General features: G+C 39.2%; 3 protein-coding genes across 18 annotated transcripts in view; 1 reads left to right on the forward strand and 2 right to left on the reverse strand.

Moving 5' to 3' along the window:
- LOC100568179 (NADH-cytochrome b5 reductase 3) overlaps positions 1-15,100 on the forward strand; it is a 32,048-nt gene extending 16,948 nt beyond the window's left edge. Inside the window, exons 3-9 of the mRNA XM_003221490.4 lie at positions 1,713-1,785; positions 4,086-4,192; positions 5,173-5,302; positions 8,437-8,520; positions 8,615-8,700; positions 10,772-10,871; positions 12,618-15,100. Of these exons, the coding sequence (XP_003221538.1) occupies positions 1,713-1,785; positions 4,086-4,192; positions 5,173-5,302; positions 8,437-8,520; positions 8,615-8,700; positions 10,772-10,871; positions 12,618-12,790 (753 nt within the window). The 3' untranslated portion in view covers positions 12,791-15,100. The remainder of the gene's footprint in view (positions 1-1,712; positions 1,786-4,085; positions 4,193-5,172; positions 5,303-8,436; positions 8,521-8,614; positions 8,701-10,771; positions 10,872-12,617) is intronic.
- On the reverse strand, positions 13,968-20,200 carry rep15 (RAB15 effector protein). Its single transcript, XM_003221480.4, has one exon. The coding sequence runs from the start codon at positions 17,905-17,907 to the stop codon at positions 17,197-17,199; it is 711 nt and encodes a 236-aa protein (XP_003221528.1). The 5' UTR covers positions 17,908-20,200; the 3' UTR covers positions 13,968-17,196.
- Positions 20,201-20,851: 651 nt separating this feature from the next.
- The window catches only part of ppfibp1 (PPFIA binding protein 1), a 164,496-nt gene continuing 159,288 nt past the window's right edge, over positions 20,852-26,059 (reverse strand). For all 16 annotated transcript variants that reach the window (XM_062981750.1, XM_062981754.1, XM_016993970.2 and 13 more), the window contains one exon: positions 20,852-23,870. In XM_062981750.1, coding sequence (XP_062837820.1) covers positions 23,784-23,870 — 87 coding nt within the window. In that variant the 3' untranslated portion in view covers positions 20,852-23,783. The remainder of the gene's footprint in view (positions 23,871-26,059) is intronic.

Below are 26,059 nucleotides of genomic sequence, written 5' to 3' on the forward strand. Positions count from 1 at the left end.
TTCAGGTCAGCAACCCAACCTTCAAGTCACAAGGTTTTTATCCCCTAGGCCACTGGAGGCTCCATAATAATACTAGTAATAATTATAAAATCCTAAAGTAGGAAGTGACCTCCAAGGACCATCCAGTCCAACCTCCTTGTGCCATTAGGAAAAAGCACTATTATAATAATAAAAGGAGTTGTAGTTCACCCATATCCAAAGAGCACTGAACCTAGCTGACAATTTATTTATTTATTTATTTTATTTACAGTATTTATATTCCGCCCTTCTCACCCCGAAGGGGACTCAGGGTGGATCACATTATGTACATATAGGGCAAACATTCAATGCCCATAAACACATCGAACCGAGACAGAGACAACAGACAGACAGACGCAGAAGCAATTTAACCTTCTCCTGAGGGGATGTTCGATTCTGGCCACAGGGGAGAGCAGCTGCTTCATCATCCACTCTGATGGCACTTCCTCATTCCAACGTTGTAAATTAGTTAAACTTACCTTATTTCCTACTTGATAGATGCAACTCTTTCGGGTTGCTAGGTCAGCAACTAGCAGGGGCTATATTTTATTTTTAATTGACGGGTGCTCACCCCGCCACGGGCTGGCCTCGAACTCATGACCTCATGGTCAGAGTGATTTATTGCAGCAGCTGCTTACCAGCCTGCGCCACAGCCACAGAGCATTTGAGGCAGATGGGAGTACTAAGACTACCTGGCCATAGGAATGTCTCTAGATAAGGCATGGGCAAACTCCAAAGGGCTCTCAGCTGCTATGTGCCTCCCCCCCCCCCATCTTTTTGGCATAAGGACATAGTGGGCCACAATGTCCTTATGCCAAGAGGACAGGGAAAATGAGAAGGGCCTGAGGTAAGCACCCCAGGGACCGCATCTGTCCCCCGGGCCTTAGTTTGTCCATGCCTGCTCTAGATGAAGGGCTCCTAGAATTGTCCATTTAAATACACACTTCAGCTCTTCCATATTTGATGCCTGTTTATCAATTGTATGTGTGTATGGTAGCAATGGAAGAAAAAAAAACAGAAGAAATTATTGGGAAACACCGGAGGGTAATGAATAAAAGATAGCGGTATCCAGACCCATACGTCTCTAAAATTATGTGAACAGGACTAGGCAATTTGGCAATCAATGCCTCATCTCGAAGCATCCTAAATCGGCTTGTGACAATAGAAAAAGCCGGTGCTGGGCGAGAGACTGCCTTGGGAGGCATCCATCAGCCTACACGCCGGCACAACTCTGGTCCTGGCAGGGTTGGAGATGACAAGGCCCACTCCCTTCTGAGCAAAGGATAGGCCACTCGCCAGGCCTTGCCTTCTCTTGGCTGGGTTCTAAGTGGGAAGGGGGCCTTGCAACCCTTGGCCTGGTGCAGGGTGGGCGCAAGGTGCTTTTCAAGGCAGGCCTCACTTGCCCAGCGCCACCTCCTTATTTCTGTCATGGCTGTGGGGCACCTTCCTGCCTGTTTGGCAGGTGGGCACCACAGCCCTGGCTGGCTGTGGGCCGTAAGGCTCCCTTCCCACCAGGACCCAGGCAAGGGAAGGCAAGGCCTGGTGAGTGGCCTATCCTTTGCCCACCAGTGCAGAGGCATGGCCGCGACTCCTTCCAAATTGCCAATAGACCTCTCTGGGGGTCACGACCCCCAGGCTGAGAGCTGCTGGACTAGAGCATTTGTAAAGAAGCTATTTTTCTGTTTGTTTTTCAGAATATCAGCCATGACACCAGAAAATTTCGTTTTGCTCTGCCTTCCCCAGAACACATTTTAGGCCTTCCTGTTGGTATGTTTGTTTGTTTGTTTCATGAGAGAAATAGGTTCTTCTTCCAGTCCAATGAACATTTATTTAACCATATTACTCTGAAGAAGGAAATAGAATGGAAATCCAAATTGTTGGGTTGAATCGTAAGTCTGAAGAGGAAAGAATTTTGTAGTAGAGATACCAGCCAGATTTGGAAAGGAAAATGTAAATCTAAAAACCTCAAACCTTTATGGGAGACCTTTGAATAATTATGATTCTCCCTGTGTATGTTATTTTAGATAATGACTACTTAAAATGTAAAACTGGATATCATTGTTAACAAATTTTAAATTTTGGTTGAATACGGTACTGCTGCATTACTAATCGGTTTTATTTATTCATGCTCTATTTTGTATTGGTTGAATGGTGGTTATTTTTCTTGTTTGTGTTTTGATCATCAAGAGCAGTCTTTCCTCAAACAATGTCCATCAGATGCTTTGTACTGCAACTCTCATCAGCCCTGGTAGATATGGGCAGTAGTGAGGAATTGTGAGAATTAAAGTCTAAAACCTTAAGAAGGTATCATTTGGGGAAGTTGGACCAAGGTCTGATTTTTAATAAGACTGATTTTTAAAAATATCATTTCTATAGCTAAAGGAAGGTCTGTTTCTCCTAGGAGAAAAAGTAGATAATGGGCAACTGTGCTTATTATAACAAGATCTGGGTCTGCTCAGTACCTGAGACACCCTGGAATTGTGTGGGGTGCCTTGAATTCTAGCATGAAAGAATGAGAGGGATTATGCAAAAGAAAAGGCAGTGATAATTACAAAACATTTGAAAACGTTTTGGTTTGAAAGTGTTATAACTGTTTAATTGTGTGATACTCACTTTGAAAGTAATTGTTATACTCCAGAAACTTCATTTTTGTGTCTGCCAGAAACTATGTTGAATTGGTAAGACTCAGTGAGATATTCCTAGAAAAAATATAGCAAAATGTGCTGCAGGATGTCCCGCAAAAACTAAGTTTTTGCTGTTTAATAAACCTTTTCCATGTTTTTTATGATAGAGCCAATTAGGAAATGACATTTATAACCCAAGAAAGAAAACCATGTTAGGTAGTGTTATTGCAAAGAGAGATATTGTCTTAACTGGTTTGTGGTATGCCAGATCAGAAAGTTCTTCATGGAAATCCAACCTTTATATGGTTGACCAATCATAAGGAATCCTTTCTTTCCAAATTTCTTTAAAACCACTGCCTTCAAGCCTGTACTGAAAGGAAACAGGATATAAAATAAATAAGTACAGTTTCTGTAATTCTGCTTGGCCATAGCTGGTGATGTGTACAAGGAAAAACTTTTGTAGCCACCCTCAATGCCCTCCATACAGCTTTTGCTTTGGGAATGACTGTGGCTAAGGGGCTCTTTGTGCGCTGGCAGTAGTCATTTGCAATTCTATACGCCAAACTTTCATGGGCTTTTGGTGGTTGCAGAGATATAGTGATTTTGAATCAGGTCCATCTTTTGAAAAACCCTGTATTTATTGCGGAGTTGAGTGGAATAGAAGTAGCCCGGCCATTTGATTTCTCTTCCTTTTTCGTGTGTTGTAACTACAAATGTTTCAGTATTTGTTTTACATACAGAACAGAATATGCTGTACACAGTTTTTCCAGATGCTCGCATCCTTGGAGAATGCCTGCATTTAAACAGTGTCAAAAGGCTTCTGAATATATTACTGCCCAGGGATGAAATATTTCAGCTGTCTTTGAATGACTCGTAAAAGATTTTGTTGCCTCGCCTCCTCTAGCCAACAAATTCAGTTTGAAACTTTTGTGCAAATCTGGATTCATGATCTATATCATTTGGCCATGATTTAAGCCTCCCAGCTTCAGCTTCTTATTATTTCTTCAGATTTTCAAAAGTAAATAATTGAACTTGGTTAATCATAGTAGATTTTTTTCTGCGTGAATTGGGTGGAAATGACAGTTTGAAACATTAAAAGAGACAACCTTACAGAGGACAAGTCAGTTTTTGCCCATTTCTGTTTCTTGAGCAGTATAAAATGTTATTCTAGAAGTAACATCTTAGGGGAATTTCACATAACCAAGGAGATTTTCCCCTTTCCTGCCTTATACAGACATTGTTAAATTGATATTGCAGCCAAGCAAACAAAAAAGGAAAAGTGAAAATAATTTTTGTTAGATTATATAAATACTTTAACTTTCCTCAAGTCTTTTAAGAAAGGTGGATAACTATGTAATATTTTAAATAACTAAAGAGGAGCATGTTTTAAACTTGAGTGTCTATATTTTAATTATATGTTAACCATTTCATCATTACTTTTAGGACAGCACATTTACCTTTCGACAAGAATTGATGGCAATCTGGTGATCAGACCTTATACACCAGTGACCAGCGATGATGACAAAGGCTATGTGGATCTTGTGGTGAAGGTAAAAGCTTCCAGCTTTAGCAGTTTGGGGATTGTCCTTTTCAGGACAGTGGTGAGGAAATACGTTTGGAATTAAGGCTGAATCCTGCTGGTGACATACACTGGAGTAATCAAGGATCAATTTGTTATTTGTGGGGTGTTGAAGAAAGATATATTTCCAGTACAATACAATCCCTCCTACCTATGAGGGGATGCCTTCTAAGGGCTCTGAAACCATGGATTGTTATGGTTGTTGTGAACTCTATATTTTAACTATGCTTGGACTGGAAGCCTACCTTAGAATAGCACTGGTGGATCTAGAAAGCACCACAAACACTTCCGGTGGAATCTTTTTTTGGATCCTGGGTAAGTGAAACCATGGATATCGAGCCTATTGATAAGGGGTCGTACTTATTCTCTTTGTGGTAACACCCCCCCCCCCCCTCAAAAGGGAAGGCAGCTCCGAAAGACCAAAGTATAATCAGAGTCCTGAACCCAAACATCCAGCAAGTCCTCACTGGAAGGGTGACACTCCTAGCCGCACTTAGATACTGTCATGGTTTCTTTCCTTTTTCTGTAACTCTGAAATTGTCATATGGCTCTGGTGTTTGGAAGCTTTCATTTATGAGTGGCAAAGGGGACACTGTACTAAAGTCATATTATTGATAAGATATCACTTTACAATTCCTGTAATCCCTTACTAGCTATGAGAATTGTAGTTGAAAATATCTGCCATAGGGGAGAAGATTCTTCATGCTGGACCCAAGGTGAAAAGCTTTGGCTTTGTAGCTCCCTGTATGGTATTTGGTTTATTTCAGAACCTTGTAAGTATGGGCGCCCCAATATAGCAGGTGATTTAGATATATGAAGTCCTTGTGTAAGATAGACATGTTTCTAGTATTATTGCCACCTGCATCCTATTCACCCACTTAAATCATTTGTAAACTTCCTTTTGGCTTTTAAAATATTCCCTCCCCCCGCATCTTTCTCTCGTTTAAATAGATTTATTTCAAAGGAGTCCACCCTAAATTCCCTGAAGGAGGAAAAATGTCACAGTACTTAGAGAGTCTAAAGACAGGGGACACTATTGATTTCCGTGGGCCCAGTGGATTGCTTGTCTATAAGGGGAAAGGTAAGATTATTTTTATTAACAAACATACACTTATAAAAATAAGAAAACTACCTCATTAATCTGCTTCATCCTAATTTATTGTTGAGCCAAAATGGGAAACTATGGAAATTATACCTTTAAAAAATGCTGTATCTAGCTAGAATCACCCTTGAAATCTGATAGTTCTCTTTAGAAAAGGAAACCTTTTCACAGCAAAGGAAAGTGAGCCACTTACATGTCTAAATAAATGTTCAGAAAATGGTTGTTTTTGGAGTTGTGATGTGGAGGTATAAAAAGCTTCATCTGCTGGAATTTACAACTACTGAAAATGTAAGTGCCCTTGCCTACTTTGTATCAATAATAATACAAACTGGAAAGTGCAACAAGAAGAATTCAACACTTTTTGAAAACTAGGTTCTTCTTTTCTGGTTTGATGATGTATGCCGCATAACAAGGTTAATGCAAAACAGCAGTTTCCAGGAAACCAGTATCCCCTCCACTAAAATAGTCCTCCGAGTCTTGTTAAAGTGAACTCTGTATGTATGCTGGAGTCTGCTCAGAATTTGTGTGTAACAGCAGGGACCGTTCCTAAGAGTATTTCATTTCATTGTTCACTGTTGCTGGAAAAATCCATTTCCTCTCTAGCTACATTGACACCAATGGAAACAGGGAAGCTTCCTGAGGAAGAGGGACAAATGATGTCAGAAACCCAGCATTGTTTTCCTTGTTCCTGATGTTGTTGTGCCCTATTCATTTATTTTTAGCCTTCAGAAAAGAAGGCTGAGGGGAGACATGATAGCCATATATAAATATGTGAGGGAAGTCATAGGGAAGATGGTACAAATTTGTTTTCTGCTGCCCTGGAAACTAGGGCGTGCAATGGCTTCAAACTACAGGGAAGGAGATTCCACCTGAACATTAGGAAGAACTTCCTAACTCTGAGAGAGAGCTGTTCAGCTGTGGAACTCTGCCCCAGAGTGTAGTTGACACTCCCTTTTTGGAAGCTTCTTAGCAGAAGCTGTTGGGGGTGCTTTGAATGCAATTTTCCTTCTTCTTGGCAGGGGGTTAGACTGGATGACCCACGAGGTCTCTTCCAACTCTATGATTCTATGAATAGTAATTCTCAACATACTTCACTGGGACAGGTACTTGTGGGTCACAAACCATGGTGGAAAATTTGAGAGCAGGGAGATGGAGGAAAAATGTACATAAGCATTGGTGAAAATCCTGCATCACCTAACCCTAACCACTTTATATTCACTATTTAGCCATGATTTTAACATTCCATCCCCATAACCTATTTTATGAGGCATCAGCTACATGGGGAGAAGAAGGTCCATTTTGCCAATGAGAAGAGCATGGTTTAATGATGTTTCCATCAGGTTTGGGGAGGTCAGACCAGGAGAATTTATGGCATTTTCAGGTTCCCCAGCACTTGGTATTTAGAGGCATTGCTGTTGTGACACTGAAGGTAATCTATACTAGTCATGATCAGGAAATATTTCATGTTGGTTACACACTTTATAGATGCATCATTTCACGACACATTTCACGACACATATCTCTTATAAGAGATATGGACAGATACATAAATTGTAATTATAAAATGTATGGGGGCACAACATATAATATTTTTCCATACATATTAAAATACACAGAACAAAGATTGAACATAAGACACAAGTTTAAAATTCATCATTAAAACTGGTTGGGTAGGCCTGTCTAGATGGTTTTAAAATACCGACAACTCATTTGGCTGTCAGATCTCATATGGTAGGACATTCCACAGTCTTGGGACAGCCAATGAAAAGGTCCTCAGGGTGATGGTTGCCAGTCGAGTTCTGGCTGGTTGGAGCAGACATCCGCCCCCCCCCCCCCCCAGGGGACCTCGGTGTTCGGGGCAGATTGTATGGGAGAAGTCGATTCTATCGGTAACCTGGACCCAAACCATGTAGGGCTTTAAAGGTCAAAACCAGTACTGTATTATGCCTAGAAACTAATTGGCAGCCAGTGGAGTGACTTTAGATGGGTGTAATATGTTCACTCCTAGATGTTCCTGTAACCAATCTTGCTGTAATTTGAACCAACTGGAGTTTCTGAACTTGGTACAAAAGTAGCCCAATGTAAAGTGCATTGCAGAAGTCCAGTGAGGTTTCCAGTGCTTGCACTACCATCTTTAGGTCCTCCGAATCTAGGAAGGGGAATAGTTGGCGTATCAGTCAAAGATGGTAATAAGCACTCCTGACCATCGCATGTATCTGGGTTGACATTTAGAGAGACGGATCCAGGAGTACTCCCAAGCTGTGAACACAGTCATTTAAGGAGAGTATAACCCAGTCCAGGACTGGTTGACACTCCATCCCTTGATGGTAGGCACCTCTGTTTTATTTGGATTCAGTTTCAGTTTGTTTTTCCTCATCCAGCCCATTACCACTACAGGCTTTCATTCAGAAGATACACACTACCCTTAGCTGAGGCTATTTTTGAAGGCATGGAGAAATATATTTGGGTGTCATCAGCATATTGATAACATCTCTCCCAGCGGTTTCATGTAAATATTAAAAAGCATTGGGTATAGAATGGCACCTTGTGGGATGCCATATATAACAGCTCCTTTTTTGAGGAGCAGCTATCCCCAAGCACCACCATCTGCCTGTCAGGTATGACCATTGCAACACAGTGCCTCTGATTTCCAACCCCCCCCCCTCCCCAGGTGTTTCAGAAAGATATCATGTTCAATGGTATCAAATGCTGCTGAGAAATCTCGAAGCACCAACAGAGAGACACACTCCTTGTCAGTGTTAAGATGGAGATCATCCACTAAGGTGTCCACAGCAGTTTTATATACTGCTCTGAAGCTGGTTTGAAATGGGTGAAATATCACATGAAAACCTTTCATTTATAATTCAAATATATATATATCATTTATTGCTTTTTTCACATATACTCTGATGTTTCTATTTATGTTCATGTGACACATTAACATGTCATGACAGATCTGCATTATAGGATATGAAGTTCTTTCTAAGTGCCTATATTCTTTTATACTACAGTAGGCACATCTGTATGCATTTTCTCTAGTTCATTTGCCTCACTGTTCTTCCTCCACTCAAGACATAGATGCACCCTGCTCATTTCCTTCACTGTTTCTGCAGGTGTGTTTGCCATTCGTCCAGACAAGAAGTCTGAACCTGTTCTTAGAAGAGTGAAGTATGTTGGGATGATAGCAGGTGGAACAGGTATGAGAAACACTTCTTTGTTACCTTTCCTGTCTGGGGATTTTCTTGTTTTTTTCACACTTGAGTGATTATCGTTATCTTTTTTTCCTTGAAGGAATTACTCCAATGTTGCAGCTGATCCGAGCTATTGTGAAGGACAAAGATGATCCCACAATTTGCCATTTACTTTTTGCTAACCAGGTAAATATAAGTCTTATTCATAAATAAATTACTCTGAATAAATTACCCCAGATCCCATTTGATTTTGGAAGACCTGGTTAGTACTTGGAAGTTGGAAGGGAGACAGCCAAGGAGGCTGTATTCAGAGGAAGGCAATGGGGATACTCCTTGCCTAAGAAAATGCTATGAAATTCATGGAATCCCCTTAAATTGACAGGCAACATGAAGGCAGATAGTCAAGTGAACATATTTAATTGAGTTGCCAGATTGAATTAAAATAGGATGTTATTGATTTATGTGCATGTTCACACAAAAAATAAACTCCTCTCTTTCAGTGCTTATCCAGGTAAATGAATGAGCATCATTGTTTCACTTCAGATTTATCAAAGCAGCTTCATCCCCAGCAATTTACATTTGGTTTCATTTAGCAAAAGGATTGTTTAGGCTTATATACTTCATGGGTGTAAAAAGAGTTCATTATGATTTGTGTATAATCACATTCAGATGTACATTTTGTCTGCATTGGTGTAGCCAATGTAGCACACTTTGCCACACTTTTTAGGTCAGTATAAATTGCTTTTTGTATAGTACAGGAAGCATGAGGTAGCAAGAAATTAAAAATGCTAAAAGTGTAGTGTTGTAGATATTTAGCTATAAGTAAACCTTATTGAATTTAGTAGGTCTTCCTTTAGGAAGGCATAGTTCTATCTACCTCCCACTTTCCTTAGAACCAAAGCAGTTTCCCGAACTAAACACACATGTCTTGAAGTTAGAGCTTGACCTGTGTCCATGTGTAGTGAATTTAAAAACTGCTCATACTGATCCATCTACCAGTTTAAATTTCACAACCCTGTGTTTAAGTTGTGCTTCTGGTTTTCCATTAACAGTGCTGTCTCTAACAATGTTTGTTGTGACACCTGGTAACCTAATCATGTCCCTAAATAGCTTGTAGGAGATGCAACTCTAGAAATAGCTTTCTACCTAGAATAGATGCAAATAAATATTCCTTCCCTATCAACATATTTGATTTAGTGCCAAACATTTTTGCACAGTGTCATTATTGTTTTTCTATATACACCTTTAGCCCGACGTATAAATGATTGGCTTATATTTTGCCCTTGAGCAATACAGTATAACATAAATGAGGCTGACTAAATTGTAATATAGCAGTTTTGTTTCTCATCCATTAGAACTTTTTTGCAGCCTAGTGTTGAATTTATAGGAGAGCTAGCAAGGTGTCGTGGTTTTAGCATTGAACTGCGACTCTGGAAACCAGGATTCAAATTCACACTCGAGGATGGAAATCACTGAGTGACCTTGGTCAAATCACTTCTCTCAGCCTCAGGGGAAATCAAATCAACAGCAAAGAGAAAGAGAGGGACCACACCCTCTGAGCTGCTGCCTCCTCCTTCCCATCCTTTCCCATCAAAACATCCCAGTCAAGTGGCACTTTTAGGAGGTAGCAGCAACGAGAATGAAGGTGCATGAGGTGGAGGAGGCAGCATCAGGCACAGGGATGGGGAAGCTTTCTGGGTACTGGCCGGGATAGTTGGCTTCCTCGCAGCTCCTTAGCATCCTTAAAAAACCACACCAAAAACCTTGGAAATAACACCAGAAGCTGGTAAAGTGATGGTGACTACGCTGCCTTTGCCCTCTCTAGTTCGTATAAGAGGGAGGGAAGGAAATAATACCAAAGGAAGAAGGAAATGAGAGAAAGAGAGGAAGAAAGGAAGGGAGGAAGATGAGCAAGCAAGAGAGAAAAGTAGGAAAAAGAGAAGGGGGAAGGAAGAAGGGAGGGAAGGAGAGAGGGAGGCAAAAGGAATTGAACAGGTCTCATCTTAGCCATAACTCACTCAAAATATGAAAATGGCTGGTATCACAACAGGACAACCTGAATTATTTCTTGCTGGCACAAAGGAGGATATTTTATTAGATCAAAATCTCAAGTTAACAGTGAGGTAGCAGCTCTCAAATTTGAGAGTGGCAAAATTTATCCAAGATTACTTACCAGCAAGAATCCAACACCCTTTAAAGATATCACACAAGATACACAAGACTATAAAATACAAGTATGTTCATCTTTCTTAAACAGTCTGAGGAGGATATCCTTCTGCGCCCAGAACTTGAGGAAGTGCAGGCTCAGCATTCAGCCCGCTTTAAACTGTGGTATACATTGGACAGAGCACCTGAAAGTAAGTTTTTCATTTCATGGTTGCTTACAATTACACTATGTAACAAAATTTGAATTTTTTTTCTGTTCCTGGTCTGAAAGTGTTATTTTCTGTTTAATTATGCAGTATTTACTCTGAAATTAGTTGTGATGCTCCAGAAACTTCATTTTTGTGGCTGCTACAAACTGTTGAGACTGTATAAGATATTCATTGAAAAAAGTGCTGCAGGATGTCTTGCAAAAACAAAGTTTTTGCAGTTTAATAAACATTTTCCATGTTTTTATGATAGAGCCAATTAGGAAATAACATTTATAACCCAGGATCAAAAATCGTGTTATATATTTTTCATTTCTTGGAATGATTCAGACCACACATCGTGACCCTTCAAGTAACATACTTAAATAGTTTAATCTGTTTCCTGCATATCAACACAGTGTAGCAAAATATTAATAAGAAATTTACAACGTATCGAAGTATTTCAATTGAATACTGTGTCTTCAGAAGGAAACACTACATGTCACCTTTAGGCTTTCAGCATCAATGGGGGACAGCAATCCCATATGGCTGAAACTTAGCCACTCCATTGATTTCCCATGGAGCTTCCCGCCATGACTGATTAGAGAGGACAGGATTTTAAAAAGTATCTGACTGTGTCCTTATGGCCACCTACAAAGTGATTATACAGGGTGTTTGAAAAAGAACTCCCTAGTTTCCATTTACTTTAAATGGAAACTAGGGTGTTCTTTTTTCAAACACCCTGTATCATCCACTTGGAACTTTGGAGAATCTTCTCATGTATTGGCAAAATCCTGTTCAGAAAACAAACATTATCAAAAAAAGTACAATAAAAATCATTAGGTCTTAACGGATGAAGAGCTACACAAAACATTTATAATAAAGCTGCTCAAATTTTATCCAGGCACCCATCCTATCTGTCAGTGAGAAAAACCATTTGCTCATTACACAGATTTTTCTCCCCATCGTCCTTCAACCAAAACATCCCACCTTCCGCCTTTGTAATAAAAATAATTTTGCAGTTGCAAACGCCCTTTGCAGCTGATAATAAATCAACTAGGCAAGAGTAATGATTCCATGCTCATAACTGAAAAGTGGAGTTGCCAATCAGCCCACACATATAAGCATAGTAATATTCATCATCCAGTGTATAAATACCAAACAGAAAATAATCATGGCGGGGCTTATGCTCTTGACCGAGAAGATAATGTAATTGTTTCACTTCTGGAGATAAAGCTGGATGCTTCTGTGATACCTTACCTACTTCTCTTTCAAGCACAAATGGCCACAAATAAAGGCAGCTATACAGTAGATTTGTCCAAGAGAGGAAAGGTTCAGAGGGAGGAAAGCAATAGTAACCTTTGCAGCAATCAAAAAAGACATACAAAGTCACTGGGTTAACCTACACCTGTGTTAACCTACACAGAATGCCAGCTTCTGTCAGTTGCCCTGGTAGTGTTCTAATATGGACACATATTCTTAAGTAGTTAAAGAAAAAAAAACAATGTTAAAAGCAGCACATCAGGTTGTTTTTAATGCTTGGCCAGCAAAAAGCTCCTCTCTTAATTGTTCTTGTCTTATTTTACTGTGATTCATTATTCAGGCATCAGGCAAAGCAGACTTGTATCAGTTTAGCTACTGGTTTTTGCCGTGTTTTTGTGACATGTTTTTTTTACTGTTTTTATTATGGTGTTGGTTGATTAAAATGTGTGTGTGGAAGGCACTGTTTCTAACAGAACTTTTCAAATGCAGATTGGAATTACAGTCAAGGTTTTGTGAATCAAGACATGATCAAGGATCACATGCCACCACCCCAAGATGACACTCTCATTCTGATGTGTGGTCCTCCTCCAATGATCCAGTATGCCTGCATTCCCAACCTTGATAAACTGGGATATTCCAAGGAGATGAGGTTTGCCTACTAAACTGGATTGGAGACAGGATGACGTGGGATATGTATGCAGGGGGAAATAATGGAAACACCACAGGGAACAAGATGAAAGACAGAGGAAGTGACAGATATGCAGAGGCGTAGGGCTGTATTCAAAAGGGGCTGCCAAATTGACTGTCCAGGTTTGGTATCTTTGTCTCAGCACCACACTGCAAATAACTGTGTTGTATACGGTATTTTTAGCTTTGCTATGCTATTAAACCTGTAATAAGGCCACTGGAATATGTTTAACTCTTTTAAATTAAACAAACCAGGCTCTGGGCATCACCAAAGAGTTTCTCACCCACAGATGTATTTCTGATATGGAGTATCAAGCAGGTTTAAGTAGGAGAAGTGTTTCGCTTTTGCTGTCTCTGCCGCAAAGCTTTAAGATGAGAGAATTCAGGATTGCTGTATTGAATGCACACTATTCATTAATTAAAATTTCATTATTGCCTTTGTTGGAAGACTGGCTGTATGATTAATTTAGGAAAAATTGTATGTCTGATGCAAACATATAGAGAAACCTAAGTATATTGAGATCATAGAGCTGATATACTTTCCCGTCTTTTCAGTTTCTCTCTGCTCTTTCCCAAGCTTTGTATACCGATGTTCCTTAGTTCCTCTCACTCTTTTCATAATTCATGTGAGTTGAAAAGTAGTAGTTTGAAAGATTTATGTGGAATTAGGTTCCACAGATATTAAAGTGGAATCAAAGTTGTTGTAAATTTAATTTGGATGTTATTTAGTCACTCCGAGAATTCTGATTATATAGAACAGTGAATAAATATATTTTCTTTAAATGTAGTAATTTGTACTGTGCTCTTGAAGAGATTTCATACAAAAAAAACCTTTCACTGTATTTGGCTTCTGCATCATCTTTTTTGACAGGAAAACTTTCTGTTACAATGCTGGTTCCAAAAATGGTTCCACAAAGAAAATGAATTTTAAATTCATCCGATTTGCATTTTTTAAAAGAATGTATTTTTTCATTTTTTGGAGAAGAGTGAGCATCCACATTTTAAAAAAAGAAGAAACCTGTTTTGTGATACAATTTCACAAAAATTTGCATGCCTGTATTCCCAATTTGGTAACAGTTCAGTTCTTCCTTTTGTTACTGTTTATTAGCTTAGGGAAGGTAATATAAGTATTAGGATTTTTTTTTTCATTACACAAATCACAGTTAAATAGATTGACAGTTTTGTATAGTAAAATGGTCTTGGGTGTCTCTCACTCATTTCAGAAGGAGAACTTGCGTTTAGTCTCTTGGTCACTATCCATATCACAAAAAATGTTAATATGAAATGTGTCTAGATATGAATCTTTAATGTGAGATAGTATCCATTGGATGACTCCAGTAATGAAAATGTAACACTTCAATTTTTTGAAATTACATACACAATGTGAGGAATATTTGGTGCTTTTGACGATTTTCTGTGTCATGTTATAAATCATGCTAAGCCAGGGTTTATCCCTGTTGCTTTAGCCATGAATTATCTACTAAAGAAACAAGTTACAGCTGAATTGTACTTTTTCTCCTGGCCCTTTTGTCAACACCTTCTTAAGACTAAGGAAATAAGGCAGGGACAAACCATGGCTCTGAAAGTAAAAGGAAGCCATTTAAAAGCCACAGTCCACACACAAACATCAACCCATGGCTTCTTATTGTGATTTCAAGTTGGTTAACAAATTGTAGAAGCTCAAAAGTTAGCACATCTTCCTTGAGATTTGAGAGCTAAAAATCTCAGAACTTTATTAACCTTGGCATTGAATATCATTCCGTCCTCTAAAAGGAATAAATTGCAGTAATCTGACAGATAAGGGTTTTCTCAGGGCCAAGTGTACAAAGCTGCCATTTTAAAAAGTTAAGGACAAGGACAAGGGAATTAGTTGTGCTGGAAGAATACCAGAGAGCAAAAGCATTTTTAAAAGGCCACCAGATCTTGGTAGATGCCTCATGTCTACACTTTACTCTTCAAACAGTTACAAATGGCATCATCCCATATAGTTTGGCTCTCAATATTAGAAGATCAAGCATAAAGAGTGAGAAACTTGGGAACAGTTCTGTAGCAGTGTGCACGAAATGTCTCAATTGACTTAAGTTCTTGCAGTAAACAATAAGCAATGTCATTGACTTTTTTTGCTTCATGTTTGTATCACTGTGGGCAGAAGAGCCTTAACTTTTATTATATGTACTATTGGTGTCATTGACTCAGTTCACACGGAGCGTTTTGTATTACTTATCCTGCCTATTCAGCATTTTTCCAACTATTTGTGGTAGAAATAAAAAAAATTGCTTAATATATTTCATGGCTTTTATTTTGCTTCATGAAGGCTTTTAAATGTTTAAAAATTTTATTCAAGGTGACTCACAAAGGAGAACGCTGAATTGTCAGTCCCTACTAAAGTAGGTGTATTGATTCGTTTGTTGAATGGGGAATAAAGCCTGCTGATTCAGTGGTCTAATTGGGGGAAGCAGTCAGATGCAGACCATTCTTGTTTGTTGTAACAGCTGGGAATTATCCAAATGACAATAATTTCCTACTCCTCCCTTTTATCGGTCGTCAAAAAGAGGGGAAGGATTTAAGATTATGAGTCAGGCTCAACTTGCAGTTAGCTGTTATATTTCTAGACAAACATAATTTGAATGACAGCTGTTAGATTATACTGCACCATGACCGCCTAAACAGTAACACTGTTGACTTACACAGTGATTAAGCTAGTTTTAGCTTAACAGCAGAGGCAAAAAAGGCGTGGAACTATGTTGGATGTAGCTGTATGTTTTGAATCAGACCACAATCTCCTGGTGCCCACTACCTTTGAAGGCAGCAATGCTGATGCCTCTCCACAAACAATCAAAAGAATGGAGGCCTCTTCAATCAGAATTGAGGCATCTTCATTTTTTCAGTAGAAATTCCTTGTATATTAGTCTCTCAGGACATCATATCATAAGAGGAAGCGAAGAGGGTTTTAAGTTTATATTTGATGGGTTTCCAAGAAATGAAGTATTAACATTATTTTTTACAGCAAGGTGCTCTTCTGAGCGTTGGATGATAACCATGGACACCAGGATTTGAGGGATCTCAATGGGTAACTTTGGGCCAATAAACTCTCTCAGCCTCAGGGGAAGGGAAACCCACTCTGAACAGATCTTGCCAGCAGATCCCTGTGACAGAGTTGCCTTAAGAATTGTCAACTTGAAGGCACACTCAGAGAAAAATACAGGCGTTTAACAGTACGAAAACATTTCCCATTCGAAGGCAATTAAAATCACACTAATGAAAGTATATCAAAGTATTTCCCAAAGATCTTGTTGTGTACTCCCAATCAGCTTTGAGCCTATTCAAGCCATAACAGACTATACAATTGAACCTGGACATCACTCTGTTTGACTACAAGACTCTGAAAACCTAGTTTAGCAATCTCTCAGCACTAGCCAATGTCTGTAGAAAAAATAGGGGTGTGTTACTCTTAGGCCCCTTCTACACTGCTATATAAAATCCAGATTATTAGCTTTCAACTGGATTATATGGCAGTGTGTAGACTCATATAATCCAATTCAAAGCAGATAATGTGGTTTCTGTTTTTGATAAAGTAGATTATATGGCAGGGGCCTTAACTTGCAAACCAAATTCTCATGCTATACTTACAGCTCTGTTCTAAAGAAGGAAATATATAGCTCTTCAGAAACTGCACCACATCTTCTGCCAACACTGTTGATGCGAATCAAACAACAATTCCTCTATTTGAGTTGCAGAAAGGGTACACACAATGATATATAGAAAATAATAGCTTCCCTGGCTAAGGACGCACTTGTGTCTTTGAACAAGAATATAACCATATGGAAATTTTGAAATCCACAACTATAGACGCAGAGTGAGAATTCAAGACCGAAACTTTTAAATCCCAATAGTTCTTGGAGAAATCTGCCAAGTCCTCTCAACATGTCAATATCTGGTGTTGAAAGGCGAAATAACAATCCCTTCACATTTGGAATGTTTACTAAATGGCTACACATTTTACCCTTCATTATAAACCCTGTTACAGTTCATTCATGATTACATTTTCTTGCATGATCTAACTTACATTTTAAAAGTTCTGGCTTTACTTCCAAAGTAAAATTAATGGAATATACAATATTTTAGCAGAATCCAATGAGCAGATATTTATTCAAGAATAGAATTCTCTAAAAACTATGGAAGTATACTATCTGGAAAATCCGTTTTCTTGAATTACAAATTGAAGATACACTGCAGTATTGGTGCAGTCCTACAAACTGATCCATGCTGGCAAAAAAGACATTAGACTGATATTTGTAAGTCTAAATACAGAAAAGTTGCTGGTGCACCAAGGCTTGTAAGTGAAATGCTAATGACCACTGAGGTTGAAATCTTGGCGAGGCTAGAGAAAATTAATATAAACCTTACTTACTTCCTTCAACCCATTTTTCTTAGAGAGGCAATGCTCCAACATCTCTCTAGTAGGGAGAAAGCTATCAGTGTTCAAAACAAATTGCCTTAACAAGTTCTCCCCAGACAAGAGGTTTTTCTGTTTGTCCTTTCTGATACTCTCAAGAAGAACTCCTCGGATATCTTTGGGCTTGCCAGGAACCCCAAACATGATGAACAAACCAAGGCAGTCGTGGCCCACCAGTGTGCAGAATTCTTCCAGCTTTTCAAATGGGGTCTTATTTCGGAAATGCTCATCAGCTAACAGGGCCTCTTTGTCCCAGCCGACAACTTCAACACAGTCATTGGGCAAATCGGCCATCTGCAGAGACTGTACAGCAATTTGAAGCCTGACCTGCTTGTCGGATCCTGACAGAGTCCAGACCCAGTCGACGCCGAAAAGCAAGGACTGCTGCTTGGTCATCTTGCTGGTGGTGATACGCTCTTCTACTCCTTTCTCGACACAGAAACTAATGAAATGCAACAAAAAAATCTCATTGAGGGTATCAGTACATGGGCGGAATTTGCTTTGCGGGTCTTCAAATCCAAGATACTCTTTCAGCTTCTGTGATGCAAAAACCACTCCTTGGCTAAATACATCACATATGACCAGGATGTCAGCCTTATTCTCTTGGTTTGGTTCTTGTGAGACTTTTTGGCCCATCTTCTTTTCAATGCTAGAGCTTTCATGCAAATTTTCTTAAAATCAATGTCTTTTAGAGCCAGTTTAAGTCCATGCAATGCCGGACTCTCTCAATAAGTAGCATTTCCCCATCAGAGGAGAAAAAAGGCTAGCTTGAAGCAAAGCCACCCATGACAAATGGTCACAGAGAGTTTCCCGATTGGAGGCACAGAGCTTTTCAGGGTGTGTCCTGTTCCAGCTTAGAAACTAGTTTAACTGGCTTGGTCATTCTCATTTTTTTTTTTTACAGTATCAAGACTTCCCTTGTATTCATACACTGTAAACTCCCTTTACAGTAAAACTGGCAGTGGCAAACGTACTGTGCTTTTCTTTAAAGTTATAACTGTGGTGGTGATGAAAGGAACAGGATGTGAAAGCAACAATTGCCTGTTGACTTGAGATGGCATAATAAAAATCTCATAAGGAATCTTGGCCTAGCAGGCATATGCTTTCTTCAAACCAGAAACAGTAAAGTCTCCATGGATTTTAAGGAGCAGCTTCATGACATGTGCACAGTTACCTTAGGTATACGTCCTAGAAATCCAGTAGGACTTAACGTCTAAATGTGCATGCCTAAGAAACTATTATATTTAGAAAGTCAGCAATAGTGTGAGAAACATCTGTTCAGTAGAGGAGAATTATGCTCATTTCAATCTACTACCATTGGCACCAGCTACTAGTTTTGATGATTCCACTACTTTAATGCTAATTAGAAAATAATTAGTATCCATAATATTGTCCATAATATTGACTATAGAAGCCAAAAAGAAATACAGTATCATACAGGTACATGGACATCTCTAGATATGTGTATGTATATAGGATTTGCAAAGACCTGCAAATATGTGAGGGGAAAATTCATATATGAAATTAATGTATGTAGATAGATAAATAGAGGTACATCGGGATTGCAAAGGCTTGCAGGAGGAAATGCCTATATATCTGTAGGAGAGATTAACAAATATTTCAGAGGGAAATGCTTTTATAAGATTAATGGCTATATATTTTTATTCTTCCTGACTTGCAAGGGCTTCTCTCCTTCTCCTTTCCCTTTTCAAAACCCCTTGGTTAAGAGGGAGCCTTTGGAAAAGAAAACACACTGATAAGGAACGGTAAGAAGAGAGAAATGTATCATATATTGCAAGAAATGGCCTCCAGGCTCCGCTGCCCTGCCTTGACCCCATTATACTCTGAGGGATGCTTTTTCAGCTCAAAAAAGGGCTGAAAAACTCAGTTTATCTTCGAGTATATACGGTAATATAACACAGTTTTACTGTTTTATAAAAACGGTTTTGTGAATGCTGTATTATCTCTTTGATTTTTTTGGGAGTTCTGCTTGGGAGTTCTAGTTGCTTTAGTTCCAATTAACTGAGAGCCCACTTCAGAATTATAATTCTACAAATCTATAGCTATATGGATATAGCTATATGCTTTTTCATGAAGTGCCCTTTTGTGACGTACACAGTTTTAAACCTCACTCCCCAAAGCACTGAAATAGGAAGGGAAATGTATTTATTTATTTATTTATTTCCATCATTTCTATCCTGCTCTTCTCACCCGAAGCCCCGCTCTGCTCTCCAGCTGACCAATAAGGAGTAGCAAAAGAGGAAAGCCTGGGCCTGATTTCAATCCCATCCACGGCACATTAGCAGGGATATTTAAAGTCCCTGTCCACTGCACCATGACTAGGAGGAAGATCATACTGGACCTGATTGGGGAACCTCTCAGGTCACACTGGGACTGAGGGGGTATACTTACCTTGTAAATAAGGCATGGACAAACCCAGACCCACGGCCCGGATGTGGCCCTTTGGCCTCTTTCCTCCAGCCCTCCTTTCAGCGTTCAGGCCCAGCCCACACCCTCTTCCACCAGACAGCCCCAATGCAAAAAAGTTTGTCCATGCCTGTTTGTAAAGCAATGGTACCAGAAGTAGAAACTTGGAAGCAAAAGAGCAAGGAATTATATAAACCAACCTTTAGAACAACTTATTAAAATTTGAGTTAATAGTGGTGAACAGCCACTGGAAAATCCCTCATAATGAAAAGGTGACAAGAATGGCAAACCAGCCACCAAGGACTTGCTATGGCTCTTACATAAGGCATGTGAGAATTCAAAAAGAATCTGAAACATGAGATATCTTGTGTCGCCATACATTACAATTTATGTGTCTATATCTCTTATAAGGGATTGGTTTAACTTCTGATTTGCTAGTAAAACTAAATGCCTGTGTCGCAGAAAGATGCATGTCTAAAAAATTGTTTCACCAACATGAGCGGTTTGGAAAGCTCTGGTTTATAGAGTAGAGATACAAGACCACATACAGCTAAAAGCACACAAAACAGTGAAGACTAAAATAATATTAAACCATCTGTAAATTAAAATTATACAAAAGATCAATTTAAAAGCAGAGATTAAAAACAGTACAGCACTATAATAGAAAAGCCAGCACATGAATAAATCAGTACCCAAGGTTCTGTGGGAATAGAGAAATATTCACTTGATAGCAAAAGAGCAACAAAGAGGGAGCCAGCTTAAGCTTCCTAGGAAGGGAAAGCTGGAATCTAGGAGCTGCCATGGAGAAGGCTCACTCTTCCACATTCCCACCAAATGTGCCTCTGAAGGTGGCAGAATAATGGTAAGCACTTCCCTGGCTGATTTTAAAGAGTTTAAGTGGGCTCACATCAGAATATACAGGACTTCAGATAGTATGGGCCCAAGCCACAAACGACTGTATAGATCATAATTACCAGCACCTTGCATTTTGCCCAGTATTAAACTGATGGCTAGTGGAGCTGCTATAACAACAGAGTTGTATGTTCCTTGTAACAAGACCCAAACAGCTAGACAGCCAGTTTCCTCAGCCTGGTCCAAAACTATCATTTCCTCTTCTTTTTTTAAACAAACAAGAAACAAATATCAAGAAGCATTTTTCTCTTAATAGGTATTTATTTATTTACTTTAACTGGGTAATACATATATATTTGCACCAACCTCTTTGTATACATGCAACCCAATAAAATACCTTAACGATATTTCACGTGTGCACATTTACATTAATTACTTGGCTTAATGATGAGTGTTTTATATTACTCTTCCTTCTCCCAAATACCATAGAAATAAACCAACTGGCAAAATGACAACCAAAATTAAACCAATTTCAAATTTACATTGTAATTGCTTTTAAAAAAAGAGAAATCTGATGTTGTCCATACATGCAACATTTTAAAGATATAACACAAAACTTGCCCACTGCTGCTTGATTATTGATAATTCCATGTGTGTTGGCAATTACCCTTAAAGTCTCTATTCATATTTCAGTATGTGAACAGTACTTGTTAGAGCAGCAAACCAATTTCTATGTGACAGTCACCCTGTCTTGTTAACATCATGCCAACCCGATTCTAACCTTACCACAATAGATTCCTTGAAATGAATGGAATTTGTTAGCCACAACTAACTTCAGTACAATCTGCTTCAACAGATTTACTCACGGTTGGATTAACATCGGATGTAGCCCGATACATTCTTTTTTATTAAATGATCTTATGGAACTGCTGGTAGGTGTGTTTGTCCTTTTTTTTGTATAGGCACAGGAAATGAACTCCTTGATTCATAAATACATTTTCACAGTTAAAGAAACAATTGTCCAATAGTGTTATCTGAATTTACTGGGGAAGCAGTCATGCTAAATATAATAAAGGAGTCAAAAACAATTTATAAAACCCATATTACTCTGGACTGAGAGTCCACAATAAATATATTGGTAGAGTCCAACAGGGTCCTTCTGCTGAAAGAAATACTTCCATCTGTAGAACTGACGACAAGAAACTTTAATCCACAAACCAAATGCTGGATTTAGGCCATTGCAATGGCAATGGCCTGATGATTAAATGGTAAAGACAACTGTGGAGTTTGTTTACAAAAGGTACCAAAACCATCTGAACAAATTTTACAGGAATAAAAAAACATGCTGAGGATATGCAATGATTTGCTATAAAATACCATTTACCAAACCCTGGATCAAAGTGATCCCTTTTGATAATTTTGATCTGTGCATAATATCCTACTCTGGCCAACAATGTGCTGTCACTTATAATTCACTTTTTAATTTTGGGTTGGGGGGTCTGGTACCTTTTGGAGACAAACTCCACAACTGTCAATAAATGTATGTGAAGCATAACATTTCAAGATCAGAAATTTAACACAAAAGCGGACACAATGCCAAGTCCTCAAAGCACTCAGCACAAATGTCAATTTCTAGCTACAAGTGGGCTCACATATTTTACTTCTCCCTGCCCTATTATAAACAACAACACTGAATGCAAGCACAAAGCCAGCAAGCCAAGATGAAAGCAGGGCTTGAGCTTCCCGATATGCCCTTCTTTCATAAACAGATTTTTTTTTACAGAGGAAATATATATTTCCGAAATTGCAGTCTGAAAGGCTATATACTCTTGAGAAATCCATGCCTCAAAATTTAGCTGAATGAATAGATTTGGCCTGGAGTTGGCAATCCCAATTAGGAATACCTGAGAACATGTCAAAAGCTCAGCTTCACACTTTAGCTTGGATTAATAGCCCCAATTTGGATCCAAAATGTCCAGAGCACAGAAATTGGCACCAATAGTAGGAGTAATTCCTTTCAAATAGTGTTTTCAAATGTTTGCACCATCATCTTTTTAGTGTAAGTAATGAATGAATTTTCAGTATTTAAGGGTAAGAATGAGATGAAAAGAGAGAGACAGGAGTCAAATATATTTTGTCGAAAGCTTGGCCAATCTTTTACAGGGTAATCTGAATTTTAAAAATTCAAGCTTTTTTTAAAAAGGCAATACATGTTGTCCTTTATACAAATGACGGATAATCAGTCAGTTTGTTATGTTATCAGCTGTACTTCAAAGGCAAGAGTTAATACTGTAAAATAATATGACTTAACTAACATTCTCTTCCACAAATTTTTTAAAAAAAACTTCTACTGCAGGATGTGAAATGAGAAAAGTCTGCACAGAAGCAGCAGGTTGCTTCTCAGTTGAAAAAAAATCAACATCATGCCTGCCATGACAATTTAAAAAAATTAAATTCTATTTTAAAACTAGAAAAAGGTAACGTCAAAGATGTTCAATGTTGCAGAAAAGTACCACAGTCTTCATTCCTAATATAAGAATGCAGGCATCACATAAGGAGGGGACAGGTACACGTTATCAGTCTGACTTCTCCAGTAACCAGCTGGTTTTCAAACTGGAATACTCTTTTTTTTTAAAAAAAAGTCATCACCTTGCATCACAATATAAAACTTTGGATTTGTATGTACATTTTCTTTTCTTTTTTTAATAAAACTTGTATAAAAATAAGACAAACTGGGTTTTGATATCAGGGATGGATATTATTTACTTTTCATCAGCTATTCATACTGGAAATCAAAAACCACAAGAATGGTTTTTGTTGTTGCAGCAGAAATATCTAAAATGAATGCTGATTCCAGATCTGTAGCTGGTTGTTTTTTCCTTTTCTATTACTTGAAGAAGAAGAGAGAAAGACATGTTTGGAGATATGTGTTATGGCACATTATGTACAGCAATATTATGGCAGTACAGTCATATCCATGTGATGCTTTAAAATATATCACCATTTTTACATTAAAGAGAAAAAAAATATTTTCCCCACTTGGTTATCTAGGGCGTTGCCCCCCCTTATTTATGGCAAGTTTAGTATAGGCACCTCTTGTCCTCCCAATCCCCTGAAAATTATCTGTTTGATGAAAAAGTGACCCTAAATTACTTGATGCACTGTATTCATTTACATACAACGTTGGCGCTCCGCGCCACATCACAGAACAGATGGGTTCAGCGTTGACACTGTCACACATTTGAATCTTCATCTGTGATACTGGTGCTAGGCGAACGTGTAGCAAAGTCTTTGAACATTTCGTCTTCCTTTAACATGTGCTGAAAACAGAGAAAGAGGAAGAACTTGAGAAGCTCAAGAGCAAAGGGACAGAGCAGTTAGCAAGATGTTCCCATATTTCCCAAATGGCAAAATGACCCTGGAAATGTAATTCGGTGGCACAAATCCTGCTTTAGGTGAAGGTAGTTCCCAGCCACTGCCAAGAATAGATCCCAAGGGAGAGGTATACAGGCAGTTCCCAAGTTGCAAACAAGATCAGTTCTGTAGGTTTGTTCTTAAGTTGAATTTGTGTGTAAGTTGGAACAGGTACATTTTTAAGAGTAACTCCAGCCAAAAACATTTTAAAAAGGTAAAGGTTTTCCCCTGACGTTAAGTCCAGTCGTGTCCGACTCTGGGGGTTGGTGCTCATCTCCATTTCTAAGCCGAAGAGCCGGCGTTGTCTGTAGACACCTCCAAGGTCATGTGGCTGGCATGACTGCATGGAGCGCCGTTACCTTCCCGCCGGAGCGGTACCTATTGATCTACTCACATTGGCATGTTTTCGAACTCCTAGGTTGGCAGGAGCTGGAGCTAACAGCGGCCGCTCACGCCGCTCCCGGGGTTTGAACCTGGGACCTTTCGGTCTGCAAGTTCAGCAGCTCAGTGCTTTAACACACTTCGCCACCGAGGCTCCTCAACCAAAAAAACCAAAACATCTATTCTTTAATTTTGGATAGAATAGGGAAGAATTAACACCTCTGTGCTGTTTGTTTTTCTGTTTGTGCTCCAGATCAGAAGATTTCTACTCCCTGTCCCTGTGATAAATGGATTTTGAAAAAATTGGCTTATTGTGGAAACAAGGATTAGCACGTAAAGCTTTAGTGGAGACCCCTTTTCCTCATGATATTTCTTCCAGGAGTGAATTTCCTCTCTGAGGGGTAGATTTCTCTCACTTCCTGTTATCTCAACCCCATTCCTAACTAGGAGTCATATGTAAGTTGGATGTTTGTAACTCGGAGACTGCCTGTATTTCAAAAGAGATGAGGCAGACCAAGGCTGTAAGGATTAAAGTCTTGGTTCATTTGTTCAACTCAAGCACAAGGAGGGGCAGGGATACCTATTTTCCTCATCATACCTGATTATTATGATTCTTATTATTTGAAAATACTGTGCTTTGACCCGTCACACCACGGAAGACTGGCTACTCCCAATCCATTCAAAACACATTCTATGACCTGTTGATAGGATGCATACAGATTTTCTATTGCATGCAAAAACTGTGCTTCAGCAACAGAAGAATCCGTAGTATTTCAAAATACATGATTAGAATTCTGTCTGCAAATATTTATTTATTTACAACATTTCTACCCCACCTTTCTCAACCTCGGAGGAAATTCAAGGCGGCTTTACACATAGGCAACTACTTGATGCCTTAAAACAGGGTACAATTCAAATGGATATTAAAAGAGAATTATGAAATACATTAAAACAATTAAAACATTTGAAAACAGTACATTCACAATTAATTACGTAATCCATAAGGGTAATGCGGCCATTCCAAAAATCATTGTACATTATTCCATATATGTCTATTGCACCAATTCTCCAAAGGATTGGTACAAAGCCACGTTTTCAATCTCTTACAGAAGATCAAAAGGGAGGGGGCTGATCTAATATCCCTGGGGACTGAATTCCATAGCCGAGGGGCCACCATTGAGAAGGCCCTGTCTCTCGTCCCTGCCAATCTCGCCTGTGAGGAAGGTGGGACCAAGAGCAGGGCCTTCCCAGACGATCTCAAACTCTGAGATGATTCATAGAGGGAGATACGTTTGGACAGGTCAGCTGGGACAGAATCATTTAGGGCTTTATAGGCTAAAGCCAGCACTTTGAATTGTGCTCGGTAGCAGACTGAAAGCCAATGGAGCTGACATAACGGGGAGTTGTATACTCCCTATATGTAGCGTACAGGGAGAATACAACCCCCCGTTACGTCAACTCCACTGACTACCAATTTGCTACCGAGCACAATTCAGAGTGGTACGGTGAGCAATCTGGCTGCCATCATTGGACTATTTGAAGCTTCCGAGCAGTCTTCAAAGGCAACCCCACGTAGAGTGCACTGCAGTAGTCCATTCGGGATGTAACCAGAGTGTGGACTACCATGGCCAAGTCAGACTTCCCAAGGTACGGGCGCAACTGATGCACAAGTTTTAATTGTGAGAATGCTCACCTGGCCACCGCCAAAACCTGG

Source organism: Anolis carolinensis, chromosome 5, assembly GCF_035594765.1.
Source record: "Anolis carolinensis isolate JA03-04 chromosome 5, rAnoCar3.1.pri, whole genome shotgun sequence".
NCBI classification, from domain to species: Eukaryota; Metazoa; Chordata; class Lepidosauria; order Squamata; family Dactyloidae; genus Anolis; species Anolis carolinensis.

Bases quoted from the DNA above. Each gene is read 5' to 3' on its own strand.
- rep15 (XM_003221480.4), bottom strand. From the start codon at position 17,907: ATGGGCCAAAAAGTCTCACAAGAACCAAACCAAGAGAATAAGGCTGAC.